At 43.6% G+C, this 15778-nt stretch overlaps 1 protein-coding gene across 2 annotated transcripts in view; it reads left to right on the top strand.

The window, feature by feature from the left end:
* KLHL2 (kelch like family member 2) overlaps window positions 1-15511 on the top strand; it is a 187266-nt gene extending 171755 nt beyond the window's left edge. For both annotated transcript variants that reach the window (XM_068278835.1, XM_068278836.1), the window contains 3 exons: window positions 1727-1867; window positions 10474-10617; window positions 14359-15511. In XM_068278835.1, coding sequence (XP_068134936.1) covers window positions 1727-1867; window positions 10474-10617; window positions 14359-14387 — 314 coding nt within the window. In that variant the 3' untranslated portion in view covers window positions 14388-15511. The remainder of the gene's footprint in view (window positions 1-1726; window positions 1868-10473; window positions 10618-14358) is intronic.
* The last annotated feature ends 267 nt before the right edge of the window (window positions 15512-15778 follow it).

Below are 15778 nucleotides of genomic sequence, written 5' to 3'. Positions count from 1 at the left end.
GAGTACGGGGGTACCACATGTGTGGTACTTTCTTGCACCCTAAGTGCGCTAAGGGGCCCAAAGTCCAATGAGTACCTTTAGGATTTCACAGGTCATTTTGCGACATTTGGTTTCAAGACTACTCCTCACGGTTTAGGGCCCCTAAAATGCCAGGGCAGTATAGGAACCCCACAAATGACCCCATTTTAGAAAGAAGACACCCCAAGGTATTCCGTTAGGAGTATGGTGAGTTCATAGAAGATTTTATTTTTGTCACAAGTTAGCAGAAAATGACACTTTGTGAAAAAAAACAATTAAAATCAATTTCCGCTAACTTGTGACAAAAAAAAAAAATCTTCTATGAACTCACCATCCTCCTAATGGAATACCTTGGGGTGTCTTCTTTCTAAAATGGGGTAATTTGTGGATTGTGGAGATATTTCTCCCACCCAGCATGGGTATGTGTAAAAATACACCCCAAAACACATTATACTACTTCTCCTGAGTACGGCAATACCACATGTGTGGCACTTTTTTGCAGCCTAACTGCGCTAAGGGGCCCAAAGTCCAATGAGCATCTTTAGGCTTTACAGGGGTGCTTACAATTAGGCACCCCCCAAAATGCCAGGACAGTGAACACACCCCACAAATGACCCCATTTTGGAAAGTAGACACTTCAAGGTATTCAGAGAGTAGCATAGTGAGTCCGTGGCAGATTTCATTTTTTTTTGTCGCAAGTTAGAAGAAATGGAAACTTTTTTTTTTTTTTTTTTGCATTTTCCGCTAACTTGTGACAAAAAATAAAATCTTCTATGAACTCACCATGCCTCTCACTGAATACTTTGGGATGTCTTCTTTCCAAAATGGGGTCATTTGGGGGGGATTTGTACTATCCTGGAATTTTAGCCCCTCATGAAACCTGACAGGTGCGCAGAAAAGTCAGAGATGCTTGAAAATGGGAAAATTCACTTTTGGCACCATAGTTTGTAAACGCTATAACTTTTACCCAATCCAATAAATATACACTGAATGGGGTTTTTTTTATCAAAGACATGTAGCAGAATAACTTTCGCGCTCAAATGTATAGGAAATTTTACTTTATTTGAAAAATGTCAGCACAGAAAGTTAAAAAAGTCATTTTTTTGACAAAATTCATGTCTTTTTTGATGAATATAATAAAAAGTAAAACTCGCAGCAGCAATCAAATAGCACCGAAGGAAAGCTGTATTAGTGACAAGAAAAGGAGGTAAAATTCATTTAGGTGGTAGGTTGTATGACTGAGCAATAAACCGTGAAAGCTGCAGTGGTCCGAATGGAAAAAAAGGCTCTGGTCCTTAAGGGGTTTTATGACTGCAGTCCTTAAGTGGTTAAAGCAAATATTTCAATGGGCGCCAAACTTCTGCCGATAGTGGCCACCCAGATTTCTTGGATTGGTAAGCACAGAGCGGTATAACCGAGAATATATTTATATAGATATTTAAAGGCATTTCATTATGTAAGCGGCACACTGGAGTCTATAAAATAATTTGAATGCAGACTTGAGATGAGGAGGGGCATGCAAGCCAAAATGGTCAGTATCTCATTGACTGTCTCTAATGATGTAGGATGTGAGCAGATGAGAAATAATTGTATTTGATGATGTACAAAGAAACAAGCAGTTTTACTGAATGTTTTTTTTTTGTTGTCACAGATGAAGTGTTTGGTTGTACATGTATTTTAATCTAATGATTTGTCATGCTGTTTGTAGGTGTGGGAGTGTTAAACGGTTTGCTGTATGCGGTTGGAGGCCATGATGGTCCACTAGTAAGGAAAAGTGTTGAGGTTTATGACCCATCTACAAACGTTTGGAAGCAAGTTGCTGACATGAACATGTGCAGGAGGAATGCGGGTATGTACTCTGCCAGTATGGAGGGTGTGCATCCTTTTTTAAATGTACAGCGCATTGCTTTTTCCACATTTTGTTGTGTCACAGCCTTATTCCAAAATGGATTAGATTAATTTTTTTTCCTCAGAATTGTACACACAACACCCCATAATGACAACGTAAAAAGAAAAAGTTTAATTGAGGTCTGGCAAATTTATTAAAAAAAATTAAAAAAAAATGAGAAAGCACATGTATAAGTATTCATAGCCTTTGCCATGGAGCTCAAAATTGAGCTTGGGTGCATCCTGTTTACCCTGATCATCCTAAGATGTTTCTGCAGCCTAATTGGAGTCCACCTGTGGTAAGTTCAGTTGATTGAACATTATTTGGAAAGGCACACACCTGTCTATACAGTATAAGGTCTCAGGGCTGGAACCCACAGGAGCGCTTTTGGCAGCGTTTTGGCAGCACTGCGATACGCTAGCAGTTTGCCAAAACGCTGGGCTAATGTTAATGGATGGGGCAACTTCCACAGGAGCGTTTGCGTTTCCCAGAAACGCAAACGCAGGACCTGCAGCATTTTGGGAGCGTTAGCGCTTCAATGTAAAGTATTGAAACGCTAGCAGAAACGCTCAGCAAAACCTAAACTGAGCGGTTTTGATAGCGTTTTGCGGTTAAGCACACTGTAACAAAATGAAAAATAATTCACAGGACCAATCAGGATAAAAACGCAAAACGCTAGGCACCCGCTGGGGAAAAAAATACAATGTTGCAAAACACGACCAAAAACGCGCATGAATCCGCTTGCAAACCGCTCAGACAAAACGCTAGCGGTTGCGTTTTGCGTTTGCGGTTTTCAGTGGGTTCCAGGCCTCACAGTTGACAGGTCATGTCAGAGCATGGAAGTGTAAGACGTTCAAAATGCATTTGCTGTATTTTGCGGACACCAACTGCACTGAAAAAATACCCAAATTAGCCTATTGGCTGACATCCTCTTTACTACCCCCTACCCACCTAGGCGATAATGGAGGTCCCAGCCCTGAATAGTAAAATGGGGTGTAAAACATCCGAAATGTGTCTGTCTGGTGCTGACAATGTTTTTGTTTTGTTTGTTTTTAAACTTTGACCAGTGTGCATGTATTATAATGGTAGCTCTTATACTAGTCATAACGCACATGAAAGTGCAGCTATAGAAATGGTAAATGCAGGGGCGTAGGAATAGGCCCTGCAGCCCCTGCGCCCGCGGGGGGGCCCGGCCCCTACCCTGGGGCCCGCTCGGGGCCGTTTTGTAGGTGCTGGAGGGGTGGCAGCATGAGGGGAAAGCCTCTTCCGGAAGTGACGTCAGCCGCTAGAGGGAGAAGTCTCCGATGGAACGCACGGAAGCAGGTATGTATCTGCCCGCCGCTCGCTGCCCACCACAGCCCCACAGACACTTACGAGCTGGAGGGGAGCACAGAGGGGAGAGCCCCGAGGTGAGGGAGAGGGGGAACTACCCCTCTCCCCGCCGACTGTGGGCAAGGCTTTCCCCTCATGCTGCCACCCCTCCAGCACCCACAAAACAGCCGCGAGCGGGCCCGGGGGGGGGGGGGGCGCTCAGAAAATCTGCAGGGGGGCCCGGTGGGGCCTAGTTACGCCCCTGGGTAAATGTATGTAGAATTATACAGCTGGTTATGTAGTTCCACATAACTATGACACAATGTATTGCAGAAGGTTAGTTACAAAAGGGTTTAAACCATTTCGTTTTTTCATTGGCATACTATGGACTACTTCACGTTTCCTTTACTTTATATTCTCAGAAGAAGCTTGCCTTCATATCTTCTAGCATAACCGGGTTGAACTCTTGATAACACATTTCAGCCTTGAGTTGATGACCTTTGTGTGGCACTGATACACAAATTATGATTATCCTGATTGCTTCCACTATGTAGTCCCAGATAATACTGTGAAATGCATGCCATAGCAGTATCTAGACCCTATGCTCAAAAGAAAGCTCTTCATTATAATATGTTTTGGTATTTCCCATTTGAACTGTGATAACACACTTCGACCTTGAACAGTAGACTGTTGCTCATTGGTGATAAGATTAGACTGGATATTTCAAGGTTTTTTGCATCTGTCAACATCTGTATACACTAGGTGTATGCATCAATGTGTAGTTACTTGCTGTAATATAAGGTAGGGCAGTGATCTGCAAACTTGGCTCTCCAGCTGTTAAGGAACTACAAGTCCCACAATGCATTTGCCTTTATGAATCATGACTGTGGCTGTCAGACTCCTGCAATGCATTGTGGGACTAATAGTTCCTTAACAGTTGGAGAGCCAAGTTTTCAGATCACTGAGGTAGGGAATATAATATATGTTGAATAGTCCCTAAAGGGGCTCATACAATTGAGTTTCCCATTGAACTACCTTCAGATTCGATTCATCTGCTGGGAATTGGTTCCCCAAAATGTCTGCTTGATTGAATTTGACCAAAAAATATTCACTGAAGAGGGCGGAAAAGCTATGTTGATGTGAGGCGAGAAAACTCTCTCTCTCTCTCTCTCTCTCTCTCTCTCTCTCTCTCTCTCTCTCTCTCTCTCTCTCTCTCTCTCTCTCTCTCTCTCTCTCTCTCTCTCTCTCTCTGTGAAAGGTGCCATAGGAAAACATGGGCATTACTTTGAAAATCAGTAGTTCTTTCAGTTATAACTGAGAGCAACTGATTAAGTGTAAACTGGGCCTTAAAGAGGAACTCCGACCGAGAATTGAACTTTAGTTTATTGGTAAGGACACAAACAATGTGTTTTTCGTGGCCTGAAACCACTTTCTAAGGTAAATAAGCCTTGCCACCAGCTTTAACTTGCTCAGAGTGCCAGATTAGCTAAATAAACATGAGTTTCTTTGTTTAGATATCTATATTTCTCTAATTGCCATCCGGGACAATCCGAGATCCGGTCCCGCCCAGGATCTGGGGAAACATAACCCCAAGAAGATTAAAAGCCCCCGCCCTCCCTCAAACCTCAGTTTTTCTGTGTTTCCGTGATGGAAACACCCAGGAAGGCAAGCTCCGTGTGCATTATTTTTTATCTACTCACCGCAGGGTGAGTTCATGACGGGAGGTGAGGCAGCTTGGGCGGAACAGAGGGGACGCCGGCTGCAGACCTCCACACGCGGCGGGTAACGGCTTCCGTGTGGTGTATGGCCGTTACACCGCTCGTCCCTTCTCAGAGGCCGGCTCTGCAAGGCGCATCCGCGCTCTGATCGGCCCCCGGAAGTGAGGTAGTACGGGGGCCGGAAGTGGGCGGGCCGTGAGACCCAGGAAGCATTCAAGCAGACTCCTGGCGTCTCCATTGCACCTGCAATCTTCCGCAGCGTGGAAGCGTGGAAGGATGTCTCAGCAGAAGGGAGAGCAGCCGCAGCAGCAACCACAGCGGGAGTCAGATTCTGCGGGTCCTGCTCCTAAACCCTCATCGCAGGTGCAGCCATCGGGTACAAGTGGGGTAAGCCTCCAGTGGAGGATGAGGCTTACTTTTCATACCATGTGTTTTATGAATGATGGCATTTTCAGGTCTTTTTGTCTTTGCTTGTTTCTTTTTAGACAAAGACTGATCCAAAATCTTCTGCTCAGACCAAGACTTATAAAAGATGTGGCTTATGTAGCAGTAAGATTGCATTAGATGCCCCTAGGAACTTATGTCAGGGATGTACTGATGCCATTGTAGCTTCTCATTCCACGGATATACTAAAGGGTGTTATGGAAGCTGTAAATAAAAATATGCAGGAAACATTGGACAAATTTAAAGAATCATTCGTCCCCCCTGCTAGTGAGCCCCTTCCAGGGTCCTCTTCAGATTTATTTTCCCAACCTTCCGCCTTGGATATTTTGGGGGGCGAGGAGGAGGATGTTGAGGCAGAGGAGGAGGAGGAGGGGGTTTCTATTTCTCAGGAGGAAAGGGAACAGTTTCAGTCAGAGGATTCAGATAAGGAGGAGACTATTAAGACTCCAAGGTTCTTGTTCACTCCCGATGAATCTTCTGAGCTGCTTAAGGCTGTCTACACTACGGAACAGATTAAGGAATCTGTTCCAGATTTAACCCCTCAGGATCAAGTCTATTCGGGTTTGGGACAGACTAAAGGCAGAGTTTTTCCCATACATAAAACTCTCCAGGAAATTATTACCTCCCAATGGCAGAATCCTGAGAGGCCTCTATTTATTCCCAAATCTGCAAAGAGAAAATACCCTTTTGAACAAACAGATATTGATAAATGGACAAAGTGTCCAAAGTTGGATGCCTCCTTGTCCAAATATTCCAAGGACTCCGACCTGTCTTTTGAAGACGCAGGAGTTCTTAAGGACGTGATGGACAAAAAGGTTGATTCCCTTCTTAAAAAAGCCTGGGAGTCAGCAGCGTTTGGTTTCATCCCAGGTATTTCAGCCACCTGTATTGCCAGGAACCTTAGAATTTGGATGGATAATCTCATCGATCAAATTTCTAAGGGTGTTCCACTTAAGGATTATGCAGCTTCGCTGCCGGTTGTCCTTAGGGCAGTCGCGTTTTTAGCGGATGCGGTTACTGAACTCATTCGGGTTTCAGCGCGTACTACAGCGCTTGTCAACTCGGCCAGAAGGGCTATATGGCTGAAAGCCTGGGAAGGGGACCAGACATCAAAGAATAGACTTTGTTCTATTCCTTTTGAGGGAAACCTTTTGTTCGGATCAGGGTTAGATGAGGTTTTGTCTCGCTCAGCAGAAAAAGGCAAACAGTTCCCAAATAAGAGGAAGACGTTTAGGGGGAAGAGACCTTTGGTTCCCAACAAACAAACGGTGGAGCAATCAAAAAATAAGAATGTGCAGAGAAAATGGTCCTTTCCGAAGGGGAGAGGCAGAGGGGGATTCACTCTTGGTAAGACTGAACCCCCCAAAAGCAATAAATGACTTTTTACCGGTGGGGGGAAGACTGATTTATTTTCGGTTAGAGTGGGAGAAATTGAATCCCGATCCTTTTGTGTTACGAATTATAAAGCAGGGCTATCGTCTTCAGTTTTCCAGTCTTCCCCCTCAAAGGAGGTTTTTGAACCCGATTCCAAGAGACCCAGAAAAGGCCAGGGGTTTGGAAGTGGAGATTCAAAAACTTTTAGAAAAAAGAGTAATTTTGATAGTTCCCCAGGAAGAAGAATTCCAGGGATACTACTCCCACGTGTTTCTGGTGAAGAAAACCAGCGGGGAGTTCAGGTTTATCCTGAATCTAAAATCTCTCAATCCGTTTCTGGTGTACAAAAAGTTTCGGATGGAGAGCATCTACTCTGTGAGAGCTCTCTTACAGGGCAAGGAATTTTTCGTCTCAATAGACCTCCGAGACGCTTATCTGCACATTCCTATTTTTCCTCCACATCAAAGATTTTTGAGGTTCGCAATAAAGGACCACTCCCACATACGGCACTTTCAGTTCCAGACTATGCCCTTTGGAATAGCATCAGCACCTCGAATTTTTACGAAGGTACTAGCGGAAGTCATGAAAGAAATGAGGCTCCAGGGGATATCAATTGTTCCATATCTGGACGACCTACTTATTTTTGCAGAGACAAAGGACTTAGTCATATCCCACAGGGACATTGCAATCAGAATGTTAACAGAGGTGGGATGGATAGTGAATTACGAAAAATCATCCCTGACTCCTGTTCAGGAGATTACTTTTCTGGGGTACAAAATAAATTCTATAGACAGAAAGATTTACTTACCTTCAGGGAAGATCGCAAAGATTCAAGCAGAGGTAAGCAATTTGCTTACAAGGGAGATGTGCCCTCTTCGTCTGATCATGCGAGTGCTAGGTCTATTTTCATCAGCAATTCCGGCGGTCACTTGGGCTCAAGCTCATGGCAGGGAGCTTCAGGCATTACTACTAGCCAATTGGGACAAATCCCAACAGACTCTAGATCTCCCAATTTTCATCCCAGAGACAGTAAAGGTCAGTCTATCTTGGTGGCTGAAGAATCAAAATCTAGATCAGGGGAGGTTTTGGAGGCAGTACGATCCGATAAAAATCTTTACGGATGCAAGTTCATGGGGCTGGGGGGCGACTTCCATGGGTCATCATGTCCAGGGAAGTTGGCCCTGCTCGATAAGAAAAAGGTCATCCAATTTCAGGGAACTTCTGGCAGTTCAAAGGGCCCTTCTATCTTTTCACTCTCAGATAGAAGGGAATCACGTCTTGGTTTTTTCGGACAATGTCACGACCGTGGCTTACCTATCAAAGCAAGGAGGCACGAGATCCAGGGATCTAATGCTTCTGTCGTCGGAAATTTTTTGCTGGATAGAACCTCGGATTCTGTCCTTGTCTGCGGTTCACATAAGGGGTGTCCTCAATGTGGAAGCAGACTTCTTGAGCCGTCAGCAGGTCAGTCAAGCGGAATGGGAACTTCATCCGGAAGCTTTCCAGTTAGTGACAGACAAATTCGGAATTCCGGAGATAGATCTTTTTCGCTTCCCCGGAGAACGCGAAGGTAAAACGGTTTTTCTCCCTTCACAAAAGCCAGGGTTCTATGGGATTGGATGCCCTAAATCTCCCTTGGGGGTTCAGGTTGAGTTATGCGTTTCCCCCGATTGCCCTCCTTCCACAGGTTCTGGTGAAGTTTCAGGGCGAGTCGGGGAAACTAATCCTCATAGCTCCCCAATGGCCAAAGCGACCATGGTACGCAACTATACTAAAGATGGCGGTGGAACCTCCCTTTCCACTACCCGTTCGTCCGGATTTACTGATCCAGGGTCCCCTGGTTCATCCCAGGCCTCAGTTATTCAGACTGGCCGCCTGGATCCTGAGAGGGTGATTCTGAGAGACAAAGGTCTTTCTGAGAAGGTTATTGACACGCTTTTAAAGTGTAGAAAGCCAGTAACTCAGAAGATCTATCGCAAAGTATGGAAAGTATACTCATCATGGTGTCGGGTTCGTTCTAAAGAGCAGCACTTGACCAGTTCTGTCTTAGATTTTCTTCAAGATGGATTTGATATGAAGTTAGCTCCTAGTACTCTTAAGGTCCAGTGTTCGGCGTTGTCGATCCTATTGGACAGACATTTAGCACAGGAGGAATTGGTAAAGAATTTCTTTAAAGCACTACAAAGATCGACTCCAGTTAAACAAAAGATATTTCCAGAATGGAATTTATCTTTAGTTTTGAACAGTCTCATTAAGGCTCCCTTCGAGCCTCTGGAGGATATTGACATAAAGTTTCTGACCCTTAAACTGGCTTTTCTAATTGCGATTACGTCGGCTAGACGTTTGAGCGATCTCCATGCATTATCCATTAAAGATCCTTTTTTGATCATATGTCCAGATAATGTCAGGTTAAGATTAGATCCGGCCTACCTGCCTAAGGTAGCATCAGAATTTCACAGATCTCAGGAAATTATTCTTCCATCCTTCTGTTCAAATCCCTCGGGAGAAAAGGAGAAGGGTTTTCACTGCTTGGATGTCAGGAGGTGTCTTTTGATTTACCTCAATAGATCCAGGGAATTCCGTAGATCTAGCAGCCTTTTAGTACTATTTTCAGGGAAGAATAGGGGTCTTCAGGCATCCAAACAGACTATAGCCAGATGGGTGAGACAAGCTATTTCCCTAGCATACGAAAGTAGTAATTGTCCAGCACCAGTCAACATTAAAGCCCATTCGACCAGGTCATTATCCACATCATGGGCAGAAAGAGCAGGGGCCACCATTCAGCAGATATGCCAGGCGGCAACATGGTCGAGCACGTCAACTTTTATCAAGCACTACAGAGTGGATGTGCTGTCTCAGCAGGACCAGTCGTTTGGCAGAAAGGTGCTACAGGCGGTGGTCCCTCCCTAGGTGAGCCTTTAAGATTCTTAAAGGACTTTCTTGTCTATCTCTCGGATTGTCCCGGATGGCAATTAGAGAAAGACTCCTATTAGACCTACCGGTAATGGAGTTTCTAATTGCCATCCGGGACAACGCTTAGTACCCTTCCCTTTCCTGACTCGCACCTTTTTCGCTATTTAGAGTTAATTCCACAGAGGGATTATAGGGGTCACTATTTGGTGTATAGATTTTTTATCTCCTTCATCTTGGTGTTTCTAGTCATAGGTACTTTTTAGACGCACTGAGGTTTGAGGGAGGGCGGGGGCTTTTAATCTTCTTGGGGTTATGTTTCCCCAGATCCTGGGCGGGACCGGATCTCGGATTGTCCCGGATGGCAATTAGAAACTCCATTACCGGTAGGTCTAATAGGAGTCTTTTTGCAGGTCATATTGGCAAATAAAAACACCCTTTCCCAAAAGTGTACAATGAAGGGATGGAGCCAGAGGCAAATGTTATTTTGAAGGCATATTTAGCAGTAGGTGGGATATTCTCCAGACTTCATTTGCTAACAGTCTCACTGCCACCTTATGCCCCTGCACAAGCTTTTCAACCATCACTTACCGTATGTCTTTGGACCAGGGTTTAGAGATCAGGAATTTTACTTTTTCCTTCAGAATATTCGAGTTCAACCTGAAAAATTCTGCCAGTGCTCTTAGTGGAGTTCTAGTACCCAGCAGTCAAAAGATATTAGGTGAAGCTATGATATTGACCTTTTCAATATGTGCCTTGACCAATAATTAGTATCATTACGAGTATTCCTGTCTTTCCTTTATCCCTTAGGGGTCTGCGCTGTGGATGGCATGTTGTATGTTGTTGGAGGCGACGATGGATCCTGTAATTTAGCATCAGTAGAATACTATAACCCAGGAAGTGACAAGTGGATACTTTTGCCTTCTTGTATGAGCACAGGAAGAAGTTACGCAGGTAAACTATACAGAGGTCTTTTCTTAAAGCGGACTTGCAGTGTATTGTATTAGAGACAGTGTGTTGTATTTAGACAAAGTTAAAATCAGATTTGTTTAAAAAGAGATCAAAATGCCCTCTTACTAAAAAAAAACCTCTTTGATATACATTTTCCTTCTTAAAACAGCACATCAGACTGCGGTTTGACATTCAATAGTAGTTGAAACATAAAACTAATGTCTTATTTGTGCACTTTACCTTTTCAGCATGTCATCCCTTCCAACAAAATGTAAAGTCCGGTTATGGTAAGGGAACCAAAAGGACAAAATTAGAGACCGCTATTCAGGTTTAGCTTCGGCTTGATTTAAACTTGAAAACCAAACTGCAAATACTAACCTTAGGGCCCTTTTACACTGGGGCGTTGCGGTGCAGTAAATTTACCACACCACGCCCCCAGGTAATGAAAGTCTATGGGGAAGGTCACACTCCCCACATTGTGGTACGCTGTGTTGGAAGTACCCTATCTAATGGAGCGCATACCTACGTTACCCTGCGACGGACCAGAAGCCATGTACGTCCATGGCGCTGCATTGTTTTTTAAAAAAAGTCTTTGTAACCGCATACTTCCTTATATCCAAAAAAGGAAGTGACCGCAAATGAGCGTCACTTCCCGTTTGGTTCTCGACCAGATGGGGATTATCACATACTAACACAGTAATCCCCGAAGGCCTGTTTTTGGCAGTGCGGTCCGCTCCGCTGCAGCCAAACTGCAGTGTGATGCCGGCCTTAATGGTAATACTACAACTAATGTAAGCCCAGCTCAGTGTCTGCTTCAGCAAAGATTGCTTTTCCCTGTGTATGTTAGTGTTTGTATGGAAGTTCAGGAACCAGCACTGGCTGTATATCTGCACAACTAAGCCCCCGTTTCCACCAAAATGAAATGCGTGAATATGCATAGCGAAAATTTGCATAGTATCAATACAATTTTCATAGGATATTCTTCATTGAATCGTTTTTTTCGATCCGATCCAATAAAAATGTGCTCAGTCTGCTACAGTTTTCGCATGCTGCACTAGTTCGTATCTGAACCACAAACATTTTACACAGGCAGTTGATATATGTGCTGGACGCATACGAAAATTGTGATAAAATTTGCACATTTTTCCTTCTTTCCATGCGAAAATGTACACATAACATACAGATTCAGATAAACGTAACATTTTGCCTGCTGCAATTCCTTTGAAAAAACATATCTTTTTTTCTTTTAAACTATGCAAATGTTTCTCATGAATGTAGATCTGTAATTTTTACAGTAAATATAGTCCTGTGTCTAGTCTGGAATTACACTTGCTGAACAATTTATAAAAGATCAAAAGCATCTTTTAACTAGGTCAGAATAATTTTGGGGGAAAAAACATATTCCCTTGTCTGTGGCTTTCATGCTAAAATTAAATCTAATTTGTCAGCAACAGTACAGCCTTTGCATTTCCACAAGAGCTTTACCTCATTTAGCACAGATGTTTTTGTTTAACCTTACAGTAAGCCTTTCACACATGAGCTCAATATGTTCAATGTTGTACAGATATAACGACTGATCATTAGGAGTGCTCATTCTCTGTTTTCTTATGTGACCTGTAGTTTTTACAATCTAGGGACTTTTTCCACTAGCAATCACAAACGTCCACGATTGCGATTTTTCATTAATTCTGTTATGTGATTGCGATATTTCATTTGCATTGCATTTATCCCTCTTAAAGCTAATGGGAACCAACATTTAAATAAAGTCAGATACTCACTCTCCCAGTCCCTGCTGTTGCTCTGGCTCCCCTGTAGCTGTATTCGACTGTTTCGGTCAAATACCACTGTTTCCCCGCCGAAGGGAGGCTTCGGAAATGCTTCGGGAGCCCGAGTGCTCCTGAAGACGGGCCGCTCTACACTATGCACACGCGAGCGCCCTCTATGACGCACTCTCACGTGCGCAGTATGGAGCCGTCTGTCTTCAGGAGGACTTGGCTCCCGAAGACTTCCGAAGTCTCCACGGGGGATTTGAACAGAGGAGCCAGCGCAGCACCGAGGGCATCGGGAGAGGAGAGGGAAGGCTCATTAGGACCTAAGCCTTCCCTCTCCTTAGGTGAGTATGTGACTTTTTTTTATTTAATCACGGATTCCCATTAGCTTTAAAATTGCTCCAGAAAGCAATTGTGATTTGCAATTTACAAATCTAATCACCATAGTGGAAAATACTACTCACGATTTCTATGATAAAGTAGCAACCCTAGCGATTTAAAAATCATTAGCGATTTGCGATTCAGCTGTGCACTTGAAAAAATTGCTACAGGAAGTCTATGCCCACCTTTACCTTCCTCTGTTTGTAAAAGGTTTGGTTAAATTGTACACAATTCAACCAAAACATCAAATTTTCTAGTTTTTTGATTGTTAAAAATGATTTATTGTATAGAATAGTCTGGGAAAAAAAATGGAATAGTATATGGCCGACTGCGTGACACCAGCTCCCCTGCAGCCGTCCTGCCCCGTGCTGGTCCTTAACGATCTTTCATTCCCTGGCCGCAGCTTAGTTTTGTTTTCTGATGACTGACAGTCAATGGGCCACTGCTCCTGCGTGGCACTGTGCGCCCGCATCCTCCTTCGCATTCCCATCGACTAAAGCGTCTTGCACAGGAGCAATAATAGAAAAACTCGTACTGCATCTGTGCAGGACGCTTTTGCGGATGGGAACTGGGCCGTGCAGGTGCAGCGGCAGAAACAACACTAAGCCGCAGCGGGGAATGGAGGATCATTGAGGACCGGTGTGGGACAGGACGGCTGCAGGGGGGCTGGTGTCACCCGGTCCGCCATGTACTATTCAATTTTTTTTCAAGACTATTCTATACAATCAATCATTTTTATCACTCAAAAAACTAGAAAATGTGCCTCCATTCTGTACCTTCTGGAGTCGGGTGCCCTCCTCCTCCACCATCACAGTATTGGATCCCTCTCGTTAGACCTCAGATCAGCGGTGACCCACAGGCCACAGTGAAGTGACAGGAGAGCGGTGGAAGTTGGGGCCTCCCAGCTCCAGAAGGTAAAGAGCGACAGCGGGGAGGTAAGGGATGTGACAGGCTGGCTAACCTTTACTGGGGGCACCTACCTGGCTAACCTATATTGGGGGCATCTACCCGATTAACCTATACTGGGGGTACCTATACCTGGCTACCTATACTGGGGGAACTGTACTTGGCTATCTATACTGGGTGCACCTATACTTGGCTACTTATACTGGGGGCACCTATACCTGGCTATCTATGCTGGGGGCACCTATACCTGGCTATCTATACTGGGGGCACCTATACCTGGCTATCTATACTGGGGGCACCTATACCTGGCTGTCTATGCTGGGGGCACCTATACTTGGCTACCCATACTGGAGGCACATATACCTGCCTTCCTGTACTGGGGGCACCTGTAGTTGGTGCAAATTGTTGGGTGCTGTGCAATCATTCCAAATCGGGGGGGGGGGGGATCCTTACAAGTTTGCCTCAGGCAGCAAAAAGTCGAGAACCGGCCCTGTCTGATTGTCCCTGCAGCCTGCTCTTCACTTTATGTGATCTCGTTTTAGAGATAACCTTACACATTCGTTTTAGAGGTAACCTTACACATACACACACTTTAGGCATTAAAAAGATATTTCCCCAATGAGAATAAAACGGCGCATGAAGAAATGACTACCTATTAGTCTAATGTTTTTTTCCTCTCTATTCTTAGGTGTTACAGTTATTGATAAGCCCTTATGATCCATGTTGGGACTTCTCCTTGTGTAAGAGAGATCAGGTATAAATGAAGTGTGGCTATATCGCCTTCCTTGCTTATGACTGCAAGCTGTAGCAGAGAAAAAGTGCGGCTTTTCTTCTGCAATAAAGCACAGCAGCCACCGAAGATTACATTAGGTTGAAGCATTGTGCAGAGCCTCTCTGCATCGAGCAGCAGCTACCTGGATGACCAATACGAATTGTGCACTGTTCTGCTTCTCAGCAAAACTTGTGGCTTCCCAATTGTTACAGAAGAGAATAACTTAAGCTGCTTTCACATCATCCAGCTGTTGCTGACCCCGTCTGACTAGAGAATGTTGTTATTCCGAAGGATTTAAAGTTCTCTGTAAACTGGTGAGTTGAAGTCATTCCTAGGGGACTATACACCCTAGTGAAGAAGAATGATCATCCGAAACGACGTCGGTAGAATGGTAGGATCCATGATTTCACATACAGATGCTTCTTCAGCTATGTGAATAAACTGTAAAGTGTGTGTATGTCTGTGCATACGTGTATGTATCATTGTAATTGCTGCTTTTTTCAAGCAGTCCAACTGTTGGGTTTATGCACTATTTATATTTGGAGCACTCCTAGGAAAAAAAAAATGCCAGTACTGTTGTAAAACAAAACTGTATTTTTTTTATATGTATATTTAAATTTGCCGATTTAACGTTGTGCAATGGCGCTCGGGGGAACAAACACATAAGGTTGCCATATTTTTTTTTATATAGAAATAAAAGAAACATAATTTTGATTGTTATTTATGATTATATTTTGTATCAATTTGCACATAGCTCTTTGTGATTCCTTTTTCCTGTGTGTGTGAAACAATTTTATAGCATGTGAGTGACTGTGTTTATTTTCATTTTTTTCCCCCAATAAGCTTGTGGGTTATCAACTGACTATGCATGATTTGTTTAACTATCTGTCCATGTAGTTATGTTAAGCTAAGAGGAAAGCATTTGCTGTGTTTGGCAGTGTTATTACTCTCACACCTTCTTTTTTGTTGCTTTTGAACAACAAATGATGAAATTCCTTCTCATCATGGGCCAGAATTGTTTCTCCTATCTGATCAAATATTTCTCTCAATAAATTCTTTTTGTATCAGATTTTTTATTTTTTCTTTAGTAGGAAATAATAAAATGATTCAAAAACCTAGAAAGTCAAGGAAAATTCATTTTATTAAAAGACAACCGAAGTGACATGCGACATGATGAGATAGACCTGTATCTGTACAGTGCCAAGCACACAAATAACTATACTGTGTTCCTTTTCTTCCTTATGTGCCTGAAAGAGTTAAAAAAAATCAGGTATGCAACTGACAGTTGTTGTCCGGGTCAAACTGGGTCAGACTATAGCATATCCCTCACCGATAA

Source organism: Hyperolius riggenbachi, chromosome 1 (assembly GCF_040937935.1).
Source record: "Hyperolius riggenbachi isolate aHypRig1 chromosome 1, aHypRig1.pri, whole genome shotgun sequence".
NCBI classification, from domain to species: Eukaryota; Metazoa; Chordata; class Amphibia; order Anura; family Hyperoliidae; genus Hyperolius; species Hyperolius riggenbachi.
This window is presented reverse-complemented; position numbering and strand designations above follow the sequence as displayed.